This window comes from Pseudochaenichthys georgianus, chromosome 2 (genome assembly GCF_902827115.2).
Source record: "Pseudochaenichthys georgianus chromosome 2, fPseGeo1.2, whole genome shotgun sequence".
Lineage (NCBI taxonomy): Eukaryota > Metazoa > Chordata > Actinopteri > Perciformes > Channichthyidae > Pseudochaenichthys > Pseudochaenichthys georgianus.
The window spans coordinates 9684313-9710083 of record NC_047504.1 but is presented as its reverse complement, the minus strand read 5'-3'; the positions used below and the strand labels follow the sequence as shown (position 1 = coordinate 9710083).

Genomic DNA, 25771 nt, shown 5'->3' with positions numbered 1-25771 from the left:
CTTAAAAGTACTCAAGCATTCTCATTTTAAGATACTTTACACCAATTTCAGAGGGATATACTGTACTTTTTACTCCATTACACAAGTTACAGAATAACAGTTTGGTCCAGAACATGAAAAAGGAAAAAAAATTTCAACATAAGATGCTACACTTTAATGCATAAAAACATGTTTTAAATCATGTACGTTCATGAAAAATGTATGATTGGGAATGGACCAATTCTGCATATTGAGTACTTTATCCTTTTAGTACATTCGAAAAGTAACTTCTGAACCTAACCTAAAGTGGAGTATGCATACTGTGGTATTACTGCATACTTAAGTAAAATATATGGATACTTGCACCAATGTTAATTTCTTCCTTTTTTTTAAACTGTGTCCATGTTTCTCCCTTCCTGCCTCCATGAGTCATGTCTGCTTTTGACCACCAGAGGGCGCTGAGTGCCGCTCAGCTCCAGACCATGCAGTCAAAGCCCAGTTTCGTAAAGCACCGATTGCCGAGTCATGGATGGGTGTTGTTTAACATGCACGCAACAAGGACAACAGCGCTCACAACATGAGTACAAACTGGAGATGTAGGCGATGACAGAATTATTTCTAGGTATTTCTTATACTCTTCCCAGTCTGTCTCGTTATAATCGGTATTTTGTGTTGAAACTGTGTAGCCGACAAAGCTAACAGCTAGCAGCTAACCTATTTGAGTGGACTTGTTCAGTAACCTCTGTTACTGACACTGGAGTGTTAGCATCGACTGTGAAGTGGACCGCAAGCTCCTGGTCATTAAGGTAAATATACAGCTAAATAACTGTGTGTAGAGCCTCTGAAAGACAAGCTTCTCGTCGTGCCTTTTTCTTTGTTAGTTTTTCATTTCTTCTTTATTTACAGTGAAGTTAGGGCAATGGAAATCTTAAGTCCCAGGCTCCTCCAACAATCACCATGAATATATATATATATATATTAGACATAATTGAATGTTATTTGAATAAAACATGACCAATTTGCAAGTAATGAACTAAGTGAACTATATTCATGTCAAATACAATACCAGTGAATGCAGGAGTCTATATACATGTCAAATGGAACAAGATAAACAAGAACAGAATGCAATGAAATACTGTACAGTGGAATAAATACTGCTTGTGTAGTACATACATTTGTGAGATGCAAACAGATATATCTAAGGAAAATAATGTCTGTTCCTCCACAGCTGCAGCCATGGTGTTCATGCACAGCTACTGCGAAGCCAATTCCTCCATCTCCCAAACCTGGGTGGATGAAGGCATCTCCCCCTGCTTCTACTTCACTCTGGTCCCCACCATCCTGCTCACCATCGCCTTCTTCCTCGGCACCATCCACTGCATATTCTACCAGAAGTATGGCACATCGATGGAACCTAAATTCATCCCGCGCTCCCGTCTCTACGGGTTCCAGCAGTTTGTCTCCGGCCTCCTGCTGCTCCAGTTCCTGGGGTTGATGGTGTGGCGGGCGGCCAGTGGGGGGGAGCTCCCGGGGTACGTGGTGCTGTACGGCTGCTTCTCTGCGCTGGGCTGGGCCTGGTCTATAGCCCTGCTGAGGGTGGAGAGGCGTCGGGCCCTGCTGATGGACCGGACCAGGGGCCACAGTGCGGCCCTGCTGCTGTTCTGGGCCGTGGCTTTCGCTGCTGAGAACCTGGCTTTCGTGTCCTGGTACAGCCCTCACTGGTGGTGGGGGATGGAGAACAATCGGCAACAGGTGAGGAGACGCCACATCAGCTTCACCATATGTTGGAGAAAAGGAGATTTGAGTCACTAATTGTATACTATCTACATTGCTATCTATTCAGTTATTTGTTAATTTCTTTCATCATAATGCAATATATCCCCTTATCACTCCTGTTAAAATGTTATACATCCGATGTTGTGTACTTTAACAGTCCATAGGGACAAAGGTCCGTTAATTATTCTAGAATAAATGAAGGTGTGTCAGACACCCCTGCTGCTCTGCTGGTTCAGCCGGTATTGGTTCAGGCTTCCTAGAGCCACGTTTTTGCTGAGTCATTGTTCAATCTGACTTGCAGATCCTAAAAGCTACACTGTTAACCAATCAAACTGCACCTCCCACTCTGAGTCAGCGACTTCCTGGTTATCTAAGTGACACATATGTATTTTTATTATTTAACCTGTCTTTAGTTTTAAATATTGTTTAGAAAAAATGTACTCATACCTCCATAAACTGTGTATACTGTGCTTTACTCAATTGAATGTCAAGCCTTAAACCCCCTTTTTAAAATGAACCTAGAATAAGAGTTATAACAGTAACTTTTATGAAAAGACATTGATGTAAATGACTCGGAGGCTTGGTCTATGTGTTTATAAAACACACATTTAATAGAGTGTTTGTGTTATAAAAAGCTGGTTCATGCATTGACACCTGTTCAATATCACATGCTGATTAAATGTGTTGTGTTTTATTTTGCCCCCAGGTGCAGTTTGCCCTGTGGCTGCTGCGCTACGGCGGCACCGGGCTGCTCTTCTTCATTGGTCTTAAAGCTCCAGGGTTGCCACGGAAACCATACATGCTACTGATAAACGAGGACGAGCGGGACGTAGAGACCGGCCAACAGGTAGCACAGACTTAAATCAGTTTTATATTCATATGCTAATTTGCTCTTTGGTTTGCATTTAATGTCTAGCGGTGGAATTCAACTAGTAAAACTTTAAAGTAATTGAATTGAGTATTCCCATTTTAAGATACTTTACACCAATTTCAGAGGGAAATGCTGTACTTGTTACAGAATAACAGTTTGGTCCAAAACATAAATAGTAGAAACATTTTCAACATAGGATGCTACACTTTAATGCATACAAACATATTTTTTACTTTTAACTTTATGACTGGATTCTGCATATTGAGTACTTTATCCTTTGAGTACATTCGGATAGTAACTTCTGAACCTAACCTAAAGTGGAGTATGTAGACGGTGGTATTACTGCTTATACTTAAAATATATGAATACTTTTTGCACCAATGTTAATTTCTTCCTTTTTTTCAATCTGTGTCCATGCTTCTCCCTTCCTGCCTCCACATGTCCCGTAGAGTATTTAATATGTTTGTGTATCTCAGAGCCTGCTGGGCGGAGAACCGAACCAGTCCACCTGGCAGGGCTTCACCAAGAAGGCCCGCTTGCTGGTGCCCTACATGTGGCCCCGAGGAAACGTCTTCCTCCAGATGCTGGTCCTCTTCTGCCTCACGCTGCTGGGATTCGAGCGAGTGATTAACGTCTTTGTTCCCATTTACTACAAGAATATCGGTGAGTCATTGGTGTTTATTTCAGAGCTGGTGGTCCGTAGCTTTAACACAACAAGCTAATGGTGTTATTCCTTTACCTTCTGTTTGATGTCATGCCTCGGGAGCCACATCAAACGTACCAATGTTAAACATAGAGGTGGTAGCTTGCAGACAAAGTTCCTCAGGGTGTCTGATGAGATCAAAGAAAAACACGATTCTTGTGATGGCTTCCAAGTTCCTCGCTTACCGTCTTGTCTATCTACCTTATCTTCAAGCCAAATACCTGACTAGCTGTTCTCTGGTCTCCTTCTCAGTGAACGAGCTGACTGATGGCAGCAGCTGGAGGACTCTGGCCACCACAGTGTGTATCTATGTGCTGCTGAAGCTGCTGCAGGGCGGCGGCGCAGGTAGGAGCAGCTCAGACCACTCTCCATCGATGTTCTGTCTCTAATCCCACTCCAACGTGAGGGTAGTGACGCCGCTCTCCTCCTCTTCCCAGGGTCCTCTGGTTTCGTCAGTAACCTGCGCTCCTTCCTGTGGATCCGGGTGCAGCAGTTCACTAACCGCGTGGTGCAGGTGCGTCTCTTCGGCCACCTGCACTCCCTCTCCCTGCGCTGGCACCTGGGCCGCAAAACGGGCGACGTGCTGCGGAGCATCGACCGCGGCACGTCCTCCATCAACAGCCTGCTCAGGTACAAAATAGACCCATCATTTTTCCTTCAATTTGAATAATTGACGTACTGACTCTTTGATGTTCCCTCCAGCTACATAGTGTTCAGCATCCTCCCAACCTTCGCAGATATCATCATTTCCATCATCTACTTCATCACGTATTTCAACGCCTGGTTCGGCCTCATCGTGTTCGTCTGCATGGCCCTGTACCTCAGTAAGCTATCTCAAATTCTGTATATTTACTAAAACCGACACATTTTCCCCGTAAGGTTTTTTATCGCCTGTTTATATTTCCCCCAGCTCTGACCATCATCATCACTGAGTGGAGGACGAAGTACAGGCGAGAGATGAACCAGCTGGACAACAAGACTAAGACCAAAGCTGTGGACTCCTTGTTGAACTTTGAGACGGTACAACAAACATGTTATCGTCAGTTTGACTCACTAAGATGCAAAATGATTCCAGAGAACGTCAACTTGTTGTTCTTGTTTGATCTGCTCCACAGGTGAAATACTACAATGCAGAGAGCTATGAGGTCAGCCGCTTTGAGGACGCCATCTTGGAATATCAGGCGAGTGGAGTTTAAACATTTAGCCTGCGTTCAGTCATCGCTGCTTTCAGGAAGGAGAGGATTCATTCAATAAAATCCATTTGCAAGTTGATTTTAAATCCAGTATTTTACAATGGGTGATAATCCCATTTGATATTCTCACTGCTGGATGTTCAAAACGGCAGATGGCCAAACTCTGAAATATGATTTTTAAGGCAAGATACGTTTCAAAACAAAGACTATAGGAAAACATGGATATACCACTTGTGAATGAAGCTATTGTCATTACAGAACATTTAATAATCTAGTTCAGTGTTTCTCAAAGTGTGCTCCGTGAGCGCCCCCTAGTGGTCCGTGAGTATATTGGTACAATTTCACATTTGAAATAAATAAATACATTTAAGTTTTCCGCACTCTCGCGGGAATATCTCCGCAATGGAGCGAGGTTAAGTTTCACTTTCGATTGCATGACATAGCCCAGCGCTATGGCAAGCCATTTGAGTATTTATTCAATTTCCTTGATATCAGACGGCAGCGGCCTACACGAGTTTGCTCTTTGATTTCACTTGTTAGATATATGGTCAAACTAGTTAGGCACTCTGCTTTACTAGTTAAATAAAACATTTCACTAGTCGCTCTTTTTCAGCAACTAGTGGCACTTTTGTCCGACTAGTTACCACGTATGCCTTACTAGTGACGCCAGGAGCAGCACTAGTAACGCCAAAGTCCCAACGTGTAAGCTTTTTGATGAACTGATGGCCCTCTGACTGTACTAGTGACCCTAAAAGTCTTACAAGTTAACTAGTGGCAAACATTTGTCTGCACTAGTTAACTAGTCGCACCCAGAATAACTAGTAAAGGCAAAATGTCCACACGTTAACTAGTGAACCCTTTGGCTTTTACTAGTTAACTAGTGAGAGAAGTTTAAATTCCACTAGTGAACTAGTGAGGCTTACAATGTTCACTAGTAGCACTAGTGGATCCCAAATGTGCACTATATGGCAAGCCATTTGAGTATTTGTTCAATTTCCTTGATATCAGACGGCTTACGCAACACCTCCGTCACACATGTTGCCACTTGTTTGTACCATTTTCAGGCGATTTGTAATCTGTTCTAGAAAAACGATGTGATTTGGGATATTTGTGGAGTCCGCGGTCCTTGGTATGAAGAAGTTTGAGAAACACTGATCTAGTGGTTTACCAGCTAATGTGCCGCATATTGGCATCCATTGTTACATGTATACCCAGTCCATGCATCCTGGTTCTGAAGGTCTTCCTCCTCCTGTCTTCAGGTGTCGGAGTGGAAGACCCAGGCGTCGCTGGCCTTCCTCAACCAAACCCAGAACCTCATCATCGGGTCGGGCCTGCTGGCCGGCTCCCTGCTCTGCGCCTACTTTGTGACGGAGGGCAAGTTTCAGGTACTGATCACATCCAGGGAAACAAGGATATATATTCTTGAATCGTCTTTTACGGATTAGATGGGAAGAATAACCATCATTGTATTCTAGGTTGGAGATTTTGTTCTCTTTGGTACCTACATCATCCAGCTGTACACCCCCTCAACTGGTTCGGTACTTACTACAGGTAAGAAGAAAAGCCTTTGAACGCACCGTGCTGAAAACCCATCCGTTGTGAAGGTGATGATGGTTGGCTCCATTGTCTTCTTCTTCTTCAGAATGATCCAGAACTCTTTCATTGACATGGAGAGCCATGTTTGATCTTTTCGAAGAGGACGAAGAGGTACATTTCACACCGGACCACGCCTCGCTTTGTGTGTCCTGTTTTGTTATCCACCTTTTTGCTTGACATGTTCTGTACTCGCTCTGTCGTGCAGGTGAAGGATGTAGTTGAATGCCGGAAGTCTTCAATACAAAAAGGGAAAAGTGGAGTTTGAGAAACGTTTACTTCAGCTACGTGAACGGGTCGGTTCCCCACTCGATATGACGGCATGTTGTTCCATGATGTAACGCAGTGTGTGGGTGACTTGGTTTGAATGTTCCCCCTCTTTCTGCACAGCAAGGAGATCCTCAGGGACGTGTCCTTCACCGTGCTTCCAGGACAGACGGTTTGCCCTGGTAACTTCACCACTTCATTTCTAAATGATCCACTCACTCACTCGGACAGTAAAGTGTGACTGTTGTCTTTTCCTCTGAACCTCCCCAGGTGGGACCGTCCGGCTCGGGGAAGAGCACCATCATGAGACTCATCTTCCGCTTCTATGACGTTCAGGGAGGCTGCATTAGCATCGACGGGCAGGACATATCGAAAGTAAATGAACATGGAAACACAATTAGGACACAGGATGATCAAAGCATATACTTCTGGAGTTCAAGCGGTGCCTCTGTGACGCATTAGCATAATGAGCCTTACATAATAATCAGACGCAGCTTAGATAGCATCACCGTCGCTAAGCAGCAGCGTTAAATGATAAGGCCCCTCGTTATGTTTCTCCTGAGATCACGGAGAGCAATGAAAGCACATGTTACGATGTCGTTAATAAAGCCGTGTGACCGAGTGGGTTTACGGGCTCTCGTTGGACTAGTGATGAATACGTCTCGTTGTTTTCTCCTCAGGTGAAGCAGGCCTCTCTGCGCTCTCACATCGGCGTGGTTCCCCAGGCAACCGTGCTGTTCAACGACACCATCAGGAACAAACATCCGCTACGCCGGCATCGCAGCCAGCGACCAGGAGGTGGAGGAGGCGACCGGCCGCGGCTGATATACACGACAAAATCATGACTTTCCCTGAAGGTAACGCAAAGATAATGTATCAAGTAACTGTACGATTTTGTACATTTCCCCTCTGTGATTCTGATTTTTTTTTCTTTTTCTGGCAGGTTTATGAAACACAGGTTCGGTGAAAGAGGTCTGAAGCTGAGTGGAGGAGAGAAGGCAAAGGGTGGGCCATCGCCAGAACTATCCTCAAAGCACCACAGATCATTCTGCTGGACGAGGTGAGATTACAAAAGAACATTTCAAATAAAGATTGAAGCCTTGGGAAATATTCCCACAGTCCAAGTTATGTCGATGAATGTCTCCCTGCAGGCCACGTCTGCTCTGGACACACAGACGGAACGCAACATCCAGGCCTCGCTGAATAAAGTCTGTGCCAACAGAACAACAGTTGTCGTAGCTCACAGGTAAGAGATGCACGAGCTGTAGAATTGTTCTGTGTTTTTAATTTGTTTCAAAAGGTTGAGTTAACCCCTTCTTCTTTGTCAAGGGTTGTCCACTATAATCGCCGCCAGACCAGATTCTGGTTATCAGGGGACGGCCGGGTCGCCGAGCGAGGACGGTGAGTGCGAAATGTTCTCACTTTCACCCTCGCGATCTCTTTGAACTTGAAGTGACACACCTTCTCTCCCTCCCAGGCACGAGGAGCTGCTGGCTAAGGGAGGCCTGTACGCTGACATGTGGATGAGCCAGCAGCAGGCCCTGGACTGCGGCGACTCCTCAGACACAGAAGCCAAAGACCTCAAGTCTGAGAAAATGCAGCTGCCGTCCACCTCTGCAGACCACCACGGTCACGGAATGTGCTTTTGAGCTTTTTGTTACTTTTGTGACGTCAAACTGAAAGTGTACTTGAGGATAGAGAAGGTGCCTTAACCAAACTGAGGCGGCGCACACAATCTCGGTGGTGTCCAAATGACTTTCTATCCTCCAAAGGTACAATTAGTATAAAAGAAATTATTTCAAAACGTAATGAAAAGTAGTGCATTAAGACGCATGTATTAATCAGGGTAACTCTCAGTGTTTCAATGTTTAGCATATTTCTTTAAAGATATTATTACATTTAAAAGACCTCCTGCCGTCTTTTAACATTGTCTTTATTTTTATATGTTAGACATGACTTTTGTCGGTTTATGCTGACTAATTTAAAACATATTGTCTTGTAAGTCCTGATGTACACTATTTAAAGATATAAAGGGAGAGGTGCAAGACATAGGGGTGAATGATGAATGGCAATGGATATGTAAATGAACTGTCAATTGGGAATTTATTCAGCTTTGTTTTTATTTATTATATTACTTTGTTTTAGGTTTTCGATATCTAAGCTCTGCTGTTCTTTAAATGTAAGTGATACTTTTTACTATGTGCAAGCGTCTTTATACTCTTGATCACTAAGCTAAAGTGAGGTGTGTTGCTCGTCTTAAGGGTTAAGGAATATTGAACATTAAAGAACCTGTGATTTCTTTTTTTAAAGAACTGACTTTAGACTGGCTCATTTACATATAAAGTGGTGCAGACAATGAGAGCCGGCACATGGATGTTACACCTCGGATATCCGTCATAGCTGCTTCTTCTGCATAAAGTCAAATGATCTGCTGTGAAAAAAATCAAACTTAATAGATAAATTAATGCAGTTATAATACCAACCATTATTTTCACTTCATGTACACAATTTCTAAATAAGAATTTGAAATGTTGTATATCTTTGTGACATAAGGTATTGCTCATTTGACTTGTAAAAAATAAAAGTTTTTTTCCATGTATTCCAGTCTGTGAAATGTACCAGTTATTTTAACAATAACCCTCAGACCTTTTACATTTAATTGAATATGCTATTCCATGCACACTTAATGTAAATAATATCCTACTTTTAAATGTTGATTGCTGTAATTGGCCCTTTCTAGTGTGTATTTGACAGATAGTCTTCAGATATCTCCCTGTCAATATGTGTGGCTGTTTTTACACTGCAGTACCAGAGTATCTCCACAAGATGGCGGCATAGCTCGACGCTGCCTCTGTGTCCCGGGTCGGGGCGTGTTGCTATTCGGGCTCTCCTTGTCAGACGGACGGAGGCCAAAAACAGTCGTCTCTTCAACATTCAGTGGACTAATGTATAAATCTATAGTAAATATGGATTTCGACGCTTTATTCAACGAGAAGACATTTCAGTTCTCGGGACTTCCAGGAGTTTACGGTATGTTGTCGAGTTGCTCGGTCAACAAAGTACGGAAAGCTAAAGCTAGGCGCATTAGTTTCTGTCAGCTGGTAACATTGTGTTCCTCAGAATACACTGACCGGGGACATTAGGTAACATAGCTGTGATTTAGTTAGATTAAATTGTTTCTTATTCCACCTGGAACAATGTGTCGTTTAAAAACATTCATAAAAAGACCAAGCTCTAAACGACAGCACTTTGTTAGCTACGGTCATTTTGCGCCTGTTGACAATCTATAGGCCTAGCGTTAGCTTAGCATACAGCTAATGTTAAACAATATGGCGTATGGGCCACACTTCCTGTAAACATGTGGGTCTAACGAGACCTGGATAAAGATAAATAAGATAAGATGTACTTTATTGATCCCAAATTGAGAAACGATTTCGTAACAGCAGCAGCAGGTTAAAATAAGGCTTTGCACATCATTTGAGAAATAAAAAGATTAGAAAGTAAACAAACATCAAATATAAACGTCTCTAAATAGACAATATAACAGAACTACAAAGTAAAATATATACTAGTTGACTGTGACGGAAACAAATCTGTAGACTTACTGTCAAATAAACACTACGAAGGGCCAATTACAGCTAACAAAATGTAAAAGTAGGATGTTATTTACTCTTAATGAGTGTTTTAATTAACTTTACTAATATTCTAATTTCTACCTGTTTAACGTTAGTTCCCCTAATCATTGCTTTTTGTCATGTCCATGCTGTTGTGTTGCAGTTCCTTCCTGGACACCAGAGGCTGACAGACAGAGTGAGGAAGCGCCTGTACTATGGTCTGGACAAAGACATCTCTTTAGATGCCCTCTCTTGCCCTGTTACAGGTGAGTTAAATATGAGCTTTTTAATACATAACTGACTGAGCTCCTCTCTAGCACACCTCCATAATAAGTACTTCCTGTGCAAGGGTTTGGCAGATTTTCTATAATCAATGTCTGTGAAGTTGTTGCGACATATACACAATACATTAAAAACTCAAATAGATTGTGATAGTACCAGAAGTGGAAGAAGTACCCGAAAGGATTCACTTTAAAAGTAGCAATACTACAGTGTAAAAATAAACCTCTGTAGTATTGCTGTAAAAGTAGCAATACTACAGTGTAAAAATATATGTGTATTTTTACACTGTAGCAACACTACAGTGTAAAATACTCAGCTACAGTTAAAGTATAGCATCCAATTATACTTAAAGTATCAAAGTACTCACAATGCGAATGGCCAACTAAGTACTATATATTATAATTATTGGTGCATTATGTGTTCGTCACTTCAATGTTCCACTAAAAGAAAGTGGGGATTATTTGATGGATCTACAACTAGGTAGCTTAATGTATATACTTTATATGTTTGTATTAAGAACCCAAATTGGCAAGTAACTAGTCACTAAATGGTGTAAAAACAGCCTCCATTTTGTTTTTTACTTAAGAACAATACTTCCATAAATGTGTTAGTTATATTCCACACGGTTGTGTTAACTTTGTCTTCATACTCTCTGTGATGCCAGATATCGCTGTGGAAATCTTCCAGAAGTCTGCCCCAAGCCCCATCAGAAGCTCCAGAAGAAATATGCTGCACTGTTTCCAGGTTGTCCTTCTATGCCTCGATGGTGGCCTCGCTACAGGCAGTGAGTGTGGCCCTGCGCCAGTCAAACCTCGTAAAAAACGTTTCTATTTTCTGCTGCAGGGAAGCTTGCATCTCTCTCCGTGTGCCATGATGCTGGCTCTTGTTTACATTGAAAGGCTCCGACACAGAAACCCTGAATACCTCCAAAAGATCTCCTCCTCTGACCTCTTCCTGATCTCCATGGTATGTGTGTTGGGGTCATGGGTCAATCCAAATGTGTCACTGATATCTGGCATGGGCACTGCTCATTTCAGAATGGAGTTTAACACGTGCTGTCGTCATTCTACTTCTGTGATCTTGAATTCATCATGGAAATAATGCATTAACAAATCTCTCTGAATAAGATGGTTGCCAGCAAGTACCTGTATGACGAAGGAGAGGAGGAAGAGGTTTTCAACGACGAGTGGGGAGCAGCTGGGAAGTTGGACGTGAAAACGGTCAATAACCTGGAGATGAACTTCTTGAATGCCATCGTGAGTGTGTTGGCATTTCTACGTGGTGTGTCCTTACGTGTGGGTCAAGTTCTCCGTCTCAACCATTGTGTAATATCTTATAGGAGTGGAGCCTCTTCACGGAGCCAAATGACTTATTTGATATACTAAGTCAAGTGGAAACCAGGTTGGTAGTCTTCTCTTTCAACCTGCGCTACCGTTTTAACATTATACACAGTTTGTCTTGAGTCAAGCAATCCCACATGTAAAACAAAACGTGAGAAAGTAGATCTTTTGAAAGCACCGTTTCTCATGTAACCAGTATTTCTGTATCCGCAGCATTGCAGAGCGGCAGGGAATGAAGCGCGGCTGGTTCACCTACACCGACCTCTGTGTGCTTCTGGAACAATCCGCCTGGAGCCAAGCCCTCGCAGCCATCTGCCAGCACTTCACCAAGGTGGGGGGGAGTTTGTCTCAGCTGGGGTGATGTGTATGCTTGAGATGTTTCAGGTGTAATCCGTATCGATTCTATCTCCAGGTGTCCTGTATGCTCGGCCTGGTGTATCTGACCAGTGTTGCCGGGCTCATCGCCACCAGCGCCGTGCTGCACCAGCTCAGCCTCTCCAGGAGCGGACAGGCCCTGCGTCCAGCTGATATTATCCCAGACCTCAAGACCCCCGACCTCAATGAGAAAGCTTCTCCTGCAGCCCCGCGCCTCCCCTGTTGTGTTCTCGCTAACAAGAGTGAGAACCGTCAGACCGGAACACTTGGAAGCAACCCGGAAGAAGAGCACAGTCCACCACCTGTTACCTCCCAGACGTCAGTGTTGTGTCTCTGGGGGTCCCTCCTCGCCTCAATGGGTCACATACATCCTGAAACTGATCCTGGTCCTCCCCAGACCTGGTCTCCCGTCTCCTTCTTCTGTCCCGGCTGCCTGGCGTCCCTTCCTCGTCTCGAGTGCGGGCTTAGAAACACGTCGACAGTCTTTACTCACGGGCCCCTTGATAACCATGCGTCGTGGCTCCTCGGGGGGGCCGAGCCCGGTCTGAACTCTCGCCTGTTTCCCCCTCTACAGCTGGGACCCTGTCGTCCTGCAGAGACTATGCTGCCTGTCGATAAAGCTCAAGCCCTGCTCATGCCGGGGTAGTGACGGGGAACATGGCCGCCGTGGACCTGTGCTGACGGACTCTGGAAACGAAACCAGCATTCTACTCATGACGGTTTGACGTCAGGTTTTTGTTTACTTTTCCAGATCTAGAAGACGGGTGCAAAGGAGAGAGGTATGAGGCACAGTAGGAGTGGGGTGGTGGGAGTTCACTTACAGCATAGCACTGCAGAATACATTTGCCATAAGTAAAATGCCATAGTGTTCCCTTAGTTCTCTGCAACTGGTTTTAAATGCAGGAGGGTTTGTTTTTCATTGGCTGCAACCAAACTGTTTTGCTTAGCTTTTTAATATTGTTTGGAAGTTCCGATCTGCCAGATGGTGACCCAGGGCCTTTGTGACGGGTGCGGTGTTTTGAGTTATTACAGCTGAAATATTAAGGCTGCTTTTATACTAGGCAAGTTCATGGAAGTGTTCGGAGGTTTCGCATCTGAAAGTTGTTATTTTAAATTTGCTCCGTGAGAAGAAGGGATTAAAGCCGTTTACTTTTGCTTATCCATATTTGCCTCGTTTTACCATCTATTCGTCATGTATGCAACGGGAGCTTTACATCAAACACTGATTTTATAAACCAGATTTGACTTAGTTTGTAAAACAAATGGTCTCCCGTCTTTGTGAACTCTCCCCTTTTATTCAAGAGGAAGCGTCAAAGAAAGGAAAAGGACCATTTGATGCAACGTCTCCATACCTCAGTGTACCTTATTCTGGTCATTTATAGCGTGTAACCCTTCCATATTCTATATAGCAACAGGATGTCACACAACTTTAATGCCATGTGTAACAGGGTAACGTAGCCACGTTTAAGAGATTAGCCGACATGGGAAAAGTTTATACATACGATGGGTTTCATGCCGGGTGCTTCTGAAGATAACATCTTGAATAGAACGTTACAAGCTAGCAGAAGTGTTTCTCTGTTGATGCAGTCTGAACTTTGCACATCTGGCTCCATTTCCACTGCAAGAAGGCATTTCACTCCGCTATCACAGCAGTGTATTTTGAACACCGGGGGAAAATGTGAAGAATCCGTTTTGTTTTCATGTACAGTTATACACAGTCCCCAGGACATTCACTTTGTAATTGATACTTCGATAAAATCGCTCTGGACATCGGAATTTGATACAGCACGAAGTCCTTTAATTTTGTACATGGTGTCAAATGCAAATATTGTACAAATCTGTAGAAATAATAAAGAATGCATTTCTTTGGGACATTTGTGAATCATCTTTTAACGACAGTGAGATCACAAGAGACGACATTTCAAGGATTACTCGTATGCCAGAAGCTCCATCTTGGGTGTGCCACGCTCTGCTTCAGCCAGTACAAGGTGGCACATTTTGGGATATGGGATGACAGGCGGCAGGCCAATGCATTCCTGATGTGTCGTCGGCCCTCCCCCTTGAGCCTGTGCCATGTTATTGTGCCCCTCCCATCCACCCCGGAAACAGACCACTTGAGAGTTCCTAATATAGACCCGACTGCTTTGAAGGAAAGGGTAACAAACCGACCGGAGCCGCCAGCCGTTGACGCTTCGCTGCTTTGACTTCAACTTTTTCATGGAAACACAACAGCAATATGGAGCCTACCTCACAGGTGAGATACTCGGAGTGTTTGTGGTGTTATTAAAACAAGGGAAACTATTCTGTCAGTCTTTTGAATGTTTGAACTCTGTTGTAGGTGTCACTCCCAGAAAAGGAAGTAAAGAAACAAGGTAGGATTACACCCATGTGTGTTTCCATGTTGTCTGCACACATGCATATGGATCATGCTGTTGGTAGCCATGTGTGTCCATGTTCAGATCAGGACTTTCGATGTGTGCTTTCTCGCAGAGGCTCACGGCACAGTCTACATGAATTTCATGAAAAGTCACAGCTGCTACGATGCCATTCCAACCAGCTGCAAACTGGTCATATTTGATACCAAACTACAAGTAAGAAGATTTTGAACATGCTGACATACATAGGAGCTTACATCCTCCCTCTGAGCGTGTGAATGTGTGACTTCCACAGGTGAAGAAGGCCTTCTATGCACTGGTGGCAAACGGCTTGAGGGCGGCACCGTTATGGGACAGCGAGTTACAGAGATTTGTGGGTAAGACGAGGACGAATTGCGAAGTATAGGTCTGTGGGAATTGAAACATAAATCCTTTCGTCTCACAGGTATGCTGACCATTACAGATTTCATCAACATCCTGCATTGCTATTACAAGTCGCCCTTGGTGAGCATGGATTTGAAACACCGTGAATATCATAACATTTGAATGAACAACGTTTTACAGTATGTTTAGTTCTATATTTGACCTTCTTGAGGTGTGGTGAGTGACTCGTATCCTGACTTCTGGGTTTCCCTTTTGAAGGTTCAAATGTACGAGCTGGAGAGCCACAAGATCGAGACATGGAGAGGTGATTCATTTCAAAGTAAATCACCACGACTCAGTGATGCGTCTGCACACCGTCTCTGTAAATCCACAGCGCTCTCTCTTTACTCTTCTGTCTAGATGTCCACTTGCAGTGTTTCAATCGCTTCCTCATTCACACCACTCCAGAAGCCAGGTGATAGCCAGATCCTTGAAACTATTGTAATGCTCTTGGTTCTCGATGAATGTCAAATGTATCTACGCTTTTCCTCTTAGTCTCTTTGATGCCATCTATTCGTTACTGAAGAATAAGATCCACAGGCTGCCGGTCATCGACCCAGTGTCTGGAAATGTCTTGCACATCCTCACCCACAAGAGAATCCTCAAGTTCCTCCATATATTTGTGAGCGAGCACATGATTTGTACTTACATTAAACCTGGTTTATGTATTTGTTGCATGCATTCATTCTCTTCTTCTATGGTGTTTTAGGGGAAAACGGTTCCAAAGCCTGCTTTCATTGGAAGGCAGATCCAGGAGCTGAGGATCGGGACATTCACTAACATCGCCACCGTTCAGCAAAGTGCCACGCTGTTCGATGCCCTCTCCATTTTTGTGGAGAGACGGGTGTCTGCACTACCTGTGGTGGATGAACAAGGTATTATAGGGCTTTATTTATTTGTATAACTCGGTCGTAGAGTTAAATACATTAAGGCAATCCTGAACAGCTGTCAACATTTTGTTTCTCAGGCAGAGTGGTGTCTCTCTACTCGAGATTTGATGTGATTGTAAGTAATCCGACAGCTCTATATCTGATCTCAAAGTGCAATACCCTAAAGTGTACTATCTTTAAATATCGTATCATTGTTTGCTGACATTTTGTTTACTCCGTGGCAGAATATAGCAGCCCAGAAGATGTACAACAACCTGGACATGCCGATGCACGAGGTTGTTCGCAGGCGCTCGTGTTTTGTTGAAGGAGTGATTAAATGCTACCCTTATGAAACCTTGGAAATCATCCTCGATCGTATCGTCAAAACTGAGGTAGATATTATCTTCAAAAGACTGTTCTGAAATATTTATCATGAAATAAAAAATAATGAATTCCCATCCTAACCCCAGGTCCATCGGCTGGTTCTGGTGGATAGGTCTGACGTGGTGAGGGGCATTATCTCTCTGTCCGACCTGCTTCAGGCCATGGTGCTCTCCCCTGCAGGTATTAATGCCCTTTACTCCTAGCACCAGGGGCCAGAGGGGCCGCTCTCCCCTTTACCAGCTGTGTAGACTTGAGACCTGGAAGCGTATCCAGCCAGGTAAGCTCTCGAGCCTTTTACCCAAACCAACCCCCCCTTTTATACTGTTGCCTTACACGCATCCAGAAGCCTTTACCACTGCTTTTATTGTTAATGAATAGAACATCTAATGGTGCTTTTACATCCGCTCCAAACACAGACATGCATGTGCTCTGACTCCACCCCCCCCAGCTGTCTGACTGATGCCTTGCAAGCAAATATCATTTTTCAGGAAACCCACAGAAATGGCTTTTGCTCATTTCTTTCAGAAATCTGTGTGACTGAAATGAGAGATCACATGGGACGATGAACTGTTGTTTACACAAAGATTTATTTCATGATCTGTGTGCTGTGTTCAGGTAACAACAAAGGACAGTGAGCTGACCTTGATACTACGACTAGGTCTCCAGCATGATGTCAATTGTGGCTGCATTTGATCAAATTGATCAATATGTTTTTATTTCTGTAATAAACATTTGTATCAAACTTGCTGTTGTGCCTTTTCTATTCATATACAATGAGTAATAGGTATTGCAGAAGGAAAAGTAGCTGCAGCAGAAGTGATAGGGTGTGCTTGTTAAGGAGAGCTTTTGCAGTTTTGAAGTGTCCTAACCTTTAGGCCATATTTCATGCAGCTCTATCTCTAACCTCACAGTGGTGCACTTGGGCTATGCTTCTCGGTGGCTTTAGCCCGTTCCGTCTCAGTAAACAAGGAAACACGTGACTATGTTTTGTTTTTTTCTCGTCCGTGACGGGCCTTTTGATCCGTCCGCCCATCTGTGCCATTGGTCCATCAAGGTTCCAGAAATAATCAATGATAAGGCCGGAAATTAACATAGCCTTCAAAATAAAGTAAGCGTGCCTGACATCAAGTCTGTACTTCAAGTTCTAATGAGAATGTTACTGAATGTGATATTTGGTAATAATATGTAAATAATACAATTTAAATAATGTGTTTACATTGACAAAATACATCTATTTTCACGATATTCAGGTTGGTGATATGTGAACCAGGTTAGGCAACCGGTTTTATTTTGAAAGTCAAAACCGGATGTTTCAATATTTCTTAAAGAATGTCACACTTGACGCTGTTCTTTCCACATACCCCGTGATAGCCCAACAACATAACAAAGTGGGGGAACATGGCGAGTGGAGAGGAGGCCAGAAGACGCCCCTCGGTTACCTCCTCCTCGGTCGGCCTTGAGTCTCTGTTCGCTGCCGGGACTTCGGAGCAGATCTGCGGGGACGCGAGCCCAGAGCTGGTCCTCCTGCGGGAGAGACTCCAGGGCTGGCTCCAGCAGTACGAGCCCATCCTGCTATGGGTGCAGCGGCTACTGGTGTGGGAGAGGCCGCTGTGCAGCATCTGTGTCGCCTTGACACTCAACACGTTGTTCTGGTAACCATCCGAGCTTAGTCACGTGTTCACCTTTTTGTGACATCTCAATAATGTTGCGTTGAGTTAGCTGCGAGAAGATTGGTCAAAATAAGCTAATCCCACGTCTTTAGCATAATGCTAACGCAGTTTGCAAAACAGTTTGAAATGTATTTTCAGCTAGGAAAATTGAGCGTCATGCATTACACACTGTCAGGTAAAACACTATTGTGCAGACAGAATTGATAACAGGAGTTATTTTGAGGTGTTACACAGCCTAATCCTAACAAGCACTCATGTCATGCTCGCTGGCCCAGGCCCTGGTCACCAGCTGACAGTGACAGTTTACCAATAGATGCCTTTATTGACTTTAACTTGGTGACATGATATGATTTATTTGCTGAACATCACCCAGACTGTGTGTGTGTCTCCACAGGCTGCTGTCATCCACCTCCCTGCGGCCTCTGTTCCTGCTGAGTGTGTCCCTGATGGGACTCATGCTGCTGGAGAGATGGAAGCCCAAGATGCCCATCATTACCAGTAAGCTCTTTATGTAACTTGAATGATAATCTCCCAATCCCATTCACAACCACTGGTTGATATTTAACAACATAAATATGTTATCAAATACAAACACTACATACACTTTTTATGCTGCAACGAAGCACAAACCTCCGAAAGAAATTTGGTAGAACCTGTTCACTCCTTAAGGCTCTGTAATAGTCTTGAAAAGCTTGTTTACGATCAGCTGCTAATTGTGTGTTTTCTCCCACTGCAGTTCAACATGCCGAGCCTCCCCCTGTAAGGTGTGTAGTATGTACATGATAAACACATTACTTGTATTGTAGTTAAGCTACCAGTCATGTTTAGTCTGTTATATTGGTGTTCATCTGTGTCAATACAATAACATGGAAACATGCATTAGCTCTGCAAGCATTAAAGTACCGTCTGAAGCCCTTTAAGTACAGCTTTGTGTTTTTTTCAAATGTTGTTTCCTGTGTGTATTGTTGTTTGTGTGCAGCCACACGATGAGTGTGGAGCAGCACCTGCTCAGTGTCCCTGAGCTCAGCCACCACCTGGCGGAGGGCTTCCTGACCTACCGCCTGTACCTGCAGGAGACGCTGCAGTACAAACAGCAGAACCATGGCAAGGTACACCCTGTTGACACCTATTGTCACATGTTCTCCAAGTGTTTGTATTCTTGGTTAATAAATGCAAATTCACATAAATCTACAAGGCATGGTGCAATCTGTCTGCGCTGCAGTTACCAGACGTCCTCTTCCATCCAACACACACACACCTGCACACATGCCATGTTTCACTTCCTTAGTTTACCCCGTGCTGCTTTTCAAATGTAAAAAACCGAATTTGCTTCCTTACTCTGTTTCCCAGTTCTGTGGGATGATGTGCAGCAGCTGTTTTGTCCTCGCTGTGGTTGGACATTATGTACCTGGAATCATGATCTCCTATATTATTGGTGAGTCTCTAATGGACATAAAGCAACTCTTGTGCTCCAGCCCTTCATGTACACTGGACTGTGTGTGTGTGATAATAGATAAGGATACCATTCCCCTGTGGTTTGGCCTTCCCTGTTAATGTGTGTGATAAATATCAGGTATCCTATGGCAACCCAATCTTCTATCTAATAGGTCGTTCTTTAATATTTGTAGTGAGAGGATATTTTATTCAAATCAGCTGCTAAATCTTCACCTTTAGATAACACAGCTTGATCTTCACTGCATAGTTAGCCGTTGTGTTTGCATGCCCCTGTGAATGTGCAGCGTTTTGCTTTGATACCCATGAAGGAAGAGGCCGTCTAAATATTTTGTCTGCACCTGTTCAGTGCTGAGCGTGCTGTTATGGCCGCTGGTGGTGTACCATGAACTGATCCAGAGGATGTACACGGGCCTGGAGCCGATCTTCATGAAACTGGACTACAGCATGAAGGGAGAAACGGAGCACCGCAAGCACGACAAGAGGAGTGAGTGCCACCCTGACGCTTTAGATTAAGGGCCTAACTCGCCGTGCACTACTACAAATTAAAAACCCTGCAGCTATTGAAAAGCATGCTTGTATTTCAGGATTCAAGCATGCGAGGAGGAAGTTATACTGATATACTTGATAAAGAAGGCGTGGATGGAGAATACTATTTTTGAAAACGAAATCTTGGACGTCTTTTCATTCATGCTAATTTTCCTTGACTGCAAAGGGGTGTTAGATTTGAATGATATGGTTTTAAAAAGTCCTGACTGAAACGCGTTGAGATCTATTTAAAAATGTCGATGTGTGTTTTTTAACAGAGGTGAAGAAGGAGGGCGAGGAAGGGGACGAGCCGAGAGCTGAGACGGAGAGCGAGAGTGAGGAGGAGCTGTCCTGCTTCGCCACCACGGTACGGAGACACACCTGCAGACTGTACTCGCATTACACGTGGAGCAGGCTGGGGGAAGGGGTGTGTCGGATTAACAGAAGCAGTAATAGTGTGGAAAGCAGGTTATGCTAATAAAGCTCTGCAGTGTTGTGAAGTAAATGGCTTCAAGCAATATATTTCAAGTACTACCACATTCCATTCATTTCAGCGCGGACTCTGTTTCATTCAAGCACTGTGGTGTCAGGTGTTCAGTCACTAAGCTGCGTCTGTGGAATGAGAGATTTGAACAATAATGAGGGTTATCTGACAGGTCTCCAGCACGGCAGATTTACATAAAGCCTCGCTTATATTCACCCTTTTATTGTTTTCATCTCAAGGGTTCAGTAAGTGCAATTATGAGAAGGATAACGATGCGTTTGTGTTATAGCGCTGGGTACTTTGTGTTGGTCAGGTGGATGCCAAGACCACCGCTCTGGCGATGGCCATCACAGACTCCGAGCTGTCAGACGAGGAGGCGTCCATCCTGGAGAGTGGGGGCTTCTCCGTGTCCAGAGCCACCACTCCTCAACTCGCGGACCTCTCTGAAGGTAAAGGATGCTCATCTCAATATCTCTTTATGCCCAAACTATGCCCTTTGTCATTCTGGGTAATTACCGGATGTTCACATGTTGTCCTTTCACTGTCATTTCCAACCGTACACGCCTTGCTCCATCTCATCTCTCCCACAGATCAGGACCAGCAGAGTGTACACAGCGACCCGGAGGAGGCCTACATGAGGGACCTCCCCGAGTTCCCCTCAGTGGAGGAGTTCCCGTCCATGGAGCTCCACTTCCCTCTGCGGGGCAGCGGTCAGGGAGACGGAGCCCAGGCCGGTGCTCTGCCAGAGGGGGAGCTGCTGAGCCCCATCAGCCTCCTCATCCAGCACCTCGCTTCTCCGCTCCACTTTGTGAACACGCACTTCAACGGCCACGCTGTACCACCCGGGGGCGAGGGAGGGGAGGCAGCGGGGAGACAGGCGGGAGACGGGAAGGAAGATGCGGTTACCCAGGATGCACAGCAGTCGTTGGAGGCACTGAGCGAGGAGATCGTGAGCACGGCCATCTCCACCGTGGTGCAGAACACTCTGTCGGCCCTGCTGCGCTCCAGCGACGACCCCTCCCTGGCTGAGTTCCTCCCCACTGAAACCCCCCCGGGCCCTCTGGAGACCCCCACCACCGAGATCACTACAGTAGGGGCCGGCGAGGTCATGGACGAAGTGGCGGAAAGCGGCGCCGGCGAGGTCCTGGACGAAGCGGCGGAAAGCGGGGAGGACGTCCCCGACGACACACCGGTTCCCACCGAAGAAGAGGACTTTGAGCTTCTGGACCAAAGTGAACTGGAGCAGTATGACGAGGGGCTGGACCTCACCTCTGACAGACAGGCGGGGGGGTGGTGAGGCCCCTCTGTCTCCTCAGGAGCCACCACAGTCATAGCTTCCCTGTTGCCTCACCCCCTTGTGTTTTTGTTTTTATTTGTACGTTAGACCTACATTATCTTCACACATACTGCTATATACAAAGCATTTATCAAAGTCAGCCGTTGCATACTGTCGGTCGCTGATAGGGGGAACATGTGCAGATTACAAGGGTCTGTTCAGCCTCGCTTTAAAACTGGCTCTAAACCACAGACATCATTATTTTCAGGGGTTGCAATGTATTTGAAATCTGGATTTGGTTCATCTCACATTGAAATCTGCTTGATTGAAAAAGCTGGTACATTTCTTCCCGTCAGAATAATGATGCCTTTTATTTCCCCCCTTGGCTAAGAGCGTAACCCTTCCACCTTGTTTTCATTCAGATGTTAGTCAGATGGGTCTACGGAGAGTTGTTGGATTATATAACTAATAATATATGCTATAAATTATTTAATTTAACGGTAAGTCGGTTTATTGTTAAGCTCAGGGGGAGTTTAAAACTAATTAAATCCCCTAAATTGCCCATAATGATTGTACGATATAATGTATTCCCGGAGTTAGAGTAGTGGAACAATAGTCCTTCACCTTATCCTCGCCTCCAAGGTTAGATTTCTGACAGAAGCACTCAGTCATTAGCGGTCTTTCACTTGTTGCCTGGAAATGGAAACCTTGACATTGTTGGATGTTGAACAGTAGTAGATCTTTACCCGTACACATAAGTGACTTTGTGGCACGATAAAAGAAATGTTCCTCTTATCAATAGAGTCCATCCATACGTAATTGACTTTACTCTTGATTTACAACTCTATTGATTGAAGTGTTGTTATAAAAGCCCCCACTTTCTTTCCCTTGTCAAGTCATCACTGGGATATGTATATTTACCAAATAACCTCCAAGTGCATGTCCGTGCATCGCGCACGTGTTAACCATGATCATGATTTAAGGCACATTTTTAAAGGATTATTGGAGCAGATTCTTTTCTTTGAGGGACATTGCAATTTAAAATGTTAGAAAATGACGAAAGAAATCCAGCACTATGCTCGACTGTATCAAGAGGCCGCGGTTTTGCTTTTTGTAAACCACTCAGCAAATTGAACATGGCAGAATGTGTGTCCATTTCCCGACTTGTCGCAGCACTGTATTTCTACTAACCCGTCCTTTTTCAGTCGATGCCTCCTTGTGTATAGTGTAGACATGCTAAAAAGGAACGTGTATATTCTGCATGTAAAAACAGCGCTCTGTTCAAGTTCTCCTTGTCGACTGACAAAGTATTGCACAATGTGTGAGGAAAGAAAAATCAATTTGAATGTTTCCGGTTAAAAGAGCCCATTAAATCTAGTTTGTTTATATTTCATTACGAAACAAAGGGGAAGTCTCCAACGGTAAAGGCCAGGGATCACATCAGATTTAGGATATTAACAGACTAGTTTATGTATTGTAGTCGTGTGTTTTATGCTTAAAAATATCGCTTCTTGAACTATAAAAAAGGCACTTATTGAAATGTACAATTAAAGAAAAAGGAATATATTTTCTAATTTCTCCTTTTCCATAAAGTACTCAGTTTGGTCTTTTACATCTGAAAATATAACGGGCGGGTTTCACGAAGCGGAAAACACTTTATTGTCATGAAACTGGTCAAATAAAACTGCAACACCACATGTGAAAGTTTGAGAATAAAAGAACAAACTGAAACAAAAATAAGATGTGGCAGTGAGATTCTTCTGGATTACTTCATGTTTTAATCGTCCATCAACTCTTGTTTATGTATCGCAACCGATCAGTTCTTTTTCCTGGGGAAGAAAAACCTGTTAGAATTTGTTTTAAACACCATGATATGTCAGATTGTGAGCACCATTGTTCATTTGTGTGTAATTTCACACACCTGCCGGAGTTCACTCGCCGCAATCTCAAGTCTCTTCTTCAAATTGTCTTCACGTGTCACATCAGACAGCACGGACCACTTCCTGTCTGTGAAAATGACCGGGACTGAGAGGACGATGCCATCCGGGAGATTATAGTCACCTACAAGCATGCAAAGAAGATGAGTTCAAACACAAGAAGGATCAGCCAACATCAATGTCTGAGATGATTGTATCCTCACCTGGGCAAAGCACTCCCAAAGAGAAGATCTCATCTGGACCACAAATGCCATTCCACGCCTTGAGGACCTCGAGGATCCCATTAGCGAGCGACATGGGAGCAGCACGGCAGGTCTTTGAAGCCACAGCTGCACGCTGACAACGCACCAACTCCTGGAAGTCGGTTTCCAACCATTTCCTGGAAGAGAGAAGGAGATTAATCACTTGTGTGGGGACGTTTCAACTGTACATTGAACTGAATCCCCTGCAGGGTACGGTTGGCGGTTTTGCCATTTCATATAATTTACTTTTAATTATGACACACCTTTCTTGGAGGATGTTTTTGGCTGGTTGGGAAAAGTAAGCTGGTCCTTTGATTGGCCCATCATAGTTGAACACCTTTGCTCTCTGGAGGTCAATATAGAAACTGCCGCTGATGTTTCCCCACACAATGACGTGTGTGACATCTACAGCAGAAGAGAGGGATCATTAGCTTAAGAAGGTGATGTATTTAAAATACCTACAGAGGGAGAATTCCATACCTGACGGCCTCACTTTCAGCTTCCTTGCGATGATGGCCCTCGCTTCATTCTCCAACTGAGTTGCCACGGTGACAAATTGGTTGCTGTCAATCACGTTTACGTTGTCCAGAAGCAGTGAGCATCTCAGGTTGACAAAGGAGTCCCCAGACACGATGACCTTTACCTCCCGGTTGGCCCGTGTGTCAATCAGCTGTCCATACTCTCTGTATCTGTCTGAGATTCTCTTCACCTTCTTCTTCGTTTCCTCCTCATCTTCTGTATCACTGTCATCAGACCAACACTCATCCTGAAGTAGAATGACATCAGCTTCTTTAAAGGCCTGTTCCAGATCTGTGTGAATGGTCACCTGTGAATGAATACAGTTAGATGGCTTTGTTTTCCTTCTGATTAGGTTTAAAAATAGTCTCCAAAAAGAAGCATACTTGATATAGCAGAGGGAGTGCCAGGTTCTCCGTCTCCATCCTAAGCCACTGAAGTTGCTCCTCTTTCCCCTCCAGGTTTAAAAGGTGGAGGCTGATAGCTGAAGTGTTGGGGAACACCTCAGCAGAGAGCAGGTTGGGGATCAGGAAGTGGCCGGTTGGGCTGAGAGCGCTGGAAATACCCAATCTGTCAGCGGACTCTTACATTTTTTTTTCAACTTTTTTATTTTTATTTTCAAACCAACCCACCTGCTGAGCCATATGTGGAGGGGTTTAATAAGACTGACACGATGTTGCTCCTCTACGATTGAGTTCATCTTGGTTTCCAGATTCTCTGATGCAACACTCAGCATGATATCTGTAGGCATATCTGATGTGACACTGTAATAGTCCTGGACAACAAGGAATGACAAAAATAACGGCAGACCTAAACCTAATCCAAGCCATTTGTTATACATATTTCTCACAGTTTAAAGAACATATAAGGAAGTCATTAATGGGGACAGAAATGATGCAGCATAAGAGGATTTTGAAGGGTATACCTGACAATGCTCTAGGAAGTCACTAAACCCCCCTAAAAGCATCGCTTTCCCCCCTTGGTCCACCAGCTCCCTCCAAACCAAAGGGGACTGCTCGTGTTTCCAGCCATTTCTTGTGCAGGTGTCCTCGAGCCATTCCTATCGAGAGACAAGTGGTAGGAAACAGGATAATTATACTGATGATTTGTAAGTCAAAGAGACTTAATATAGTTTAAAAATAAGTAATATTACCTTCCATGCATGTGGAAGGACTGAGATCTTGTGGATCCTGAAGTTTGGCAGACATCTCTGCAGACTGTCTGCTAATAGTTCCGCTTTGGCGTAATGTGGGCAGTCAGTTTTGCCTGAAGAGATAACAAGTGTAGCAGTTATATGTTTTATATTCTACATCAACACGTTAAAAGAAAATGAGTTAGATCACACTTTACCAGCGAGCACAAATTTAGCCATTGCATCCCGGTTGGCGTCGGTTGCTAGGAAACTGTGGGTGTAGCGCTTATTTGAGTCCGTGTAGGATGCGCTGCAAACAAACATAAAACCAGGGTCTGTTATTGTGATGAATAGGAAGCCTATCATTAAACATGTACACCATTTAGTGGTATAAAGCGTGATACATATTGTACTTGACACGTTGTATATTTACAATGACCATTTTTTACTATATTGTGACAGTTCGTGCTGAACCGGGTTCACAGGGGGA

At 44.2% G+C, this 25771-nt stretch overlaps 5 protein-coding genes across 7 annotated transcripts; 4 read left to right on the top strand and 1 right to left on the bottom strand.

Moving 5' to 3' along the window:
- Positions 1-453: 453 nt before the first annotated feature.
- abcb6a (ATP binding cassette subfamily B member 6 (LAN blood group) a) lies at positions 454-8135 on the top strand. The gene is given in 26 exon segments (XM_034101028.2): positions 454-601; positions 1208-1731; positions 2462-2602; positions 3103-3289; positions 3582-3674; positions 3767-3959; positions 4032-4153; positions 4240-4349; positions 4445-4510; positions 5782-5907; positions 5998-6046; positions 6049-6073; positions 6165-6198; positions 6200-6250; positions 6337-6384; positions 6386-6411; positions 6506-6554; positions 6653-6757; positions 7063-7140; positions 7142-7195; positions 7197-7250; positions 7339-7386; positions 7389-7442; positions 7534-7661; positions 7742-7783; positions 7860-8135. Coding segments are annotated over 26 exon segments (2598 nt in total). The 5' UTR covers positions 454-582; the 3' UTR covers positions 8032-8135.
- A 1102-nt stretch (positions 8136-9237) lies between these two features.
- On the top strand, positions 9238-13865 carry cnppd1 (cyclin Pas1/PHO80 domain containing 1). The gene is given in 9 exon segments (XM_071205474.1): positions 9238-9393; positions 9395-9412; positions 10160-10262; positions 10943-11022; positions 11122-11244; positions 11406-11534; positions 11618-11679; positions 11832-11949; positions 12031-13865. Coding segments are annotated over 9 exon segments (1308 nt in total). The 5' UTR covers positions 9238-9327; the 3' UTR covers positions 12640-13865.
- Positions 13866-13952: 87 nt separating this feature from the next.
- Positions 13953-16780, top strand: prkag3a (protein kinase, AMP-activated, gamma 3a non-catalytic subunit). 2 transcript variants are annotated; one of them, XM_034100922.2, is made up of 14 exons: positions 13953-14247; positions 14332-14365; positions 14484-14584; positions 14664-14745; positions 14814-14872; positions 15011-15056; positions 15152-15206; positions 15287-15413; positions 15501-15666; positions 15759-15796; positions 15906-16052; positions 16131-16166; positions 16248-16321; positions 16660-16780. In XM_034100922.2, exons 1-13 carry the CDS (start codon positions 14230-14232, stop codon positions 16290-16292), a joined length of 954 nt encoding a protein of 317 aa, XP_033956813.1. In that variant the 5' UTR covers positions 13953-14229; the 3' UTR covers positions 16293-16321; positions 16660-16780. The 2 variants fall into 2 exon arrangements, with proteins under 2 accessions (XP_033956813.1, XP_033956794.1); XM_034100903.2 differs by having other exon boundaries at positions 16131-16780.
- Positions 16781-17390: 610 nt separating this feature from the next.
- Positions 17391-23194, top strand: retreg2 (reticulophagy regulator family member 2). Of its 2 annotated transcripts, none has more exons than XM_034100768.2 (9): positions 17391-17696; positions 18109-18212; positions 18451-18478; positions 18694-18823; positions 19065-19149; positions 19516-19653; positions 19973-20061; positions 20468-20627; positions 20769-23194. In XM_034100768.2, exons 1-9 carry the CDS (start codon positions 17443-17445, stop codon positions 21473-21475), a joined length of 1695 nt encoding a protein of 564 aa, XP_033956659.1. In that variant the 5' UTR covers positions 17391-17442; the 3' UTR covers positions 21476-23194. The 2 variants fall into 2 exon arrangements, with proteins under 2 accessions (XP_033956659.1, XP_033956670.1); XM_034100779.2 differs by having other exon boundaries at positions 17392-17696; positions 20492-20627.
- Positions 23090-25716, bottom strand: mdh1b (malate dehydrogenase 1B, NAD (soluble)). Its single transcript, XM_034100830.1, has 10 exons — positions 25500-25716; positions 25303-25415; positions 25075-25209; positions 24782-24924; positions 24536-24704; positions 24114-24459; positions 23897-24038; positions 23595-23770; positions 23376-23515; positions 23090-23283 (listed from the first exon to the last, which is right to left on the bottom strand). The coding sequence occupies exons 1-10, from the start codon at positions 25645-25647 to the stop codon at positions 23254-23256; spliced, it is 1542 nt and encodes a 513-aa protein (XP_033956721.1). The 5' UTR covers positions 25648-25716; the 3' UTR covers positions 23090-23253.
- Between the last annotated feature and the right edge of the window lie 55 nt (positions 25717-25771).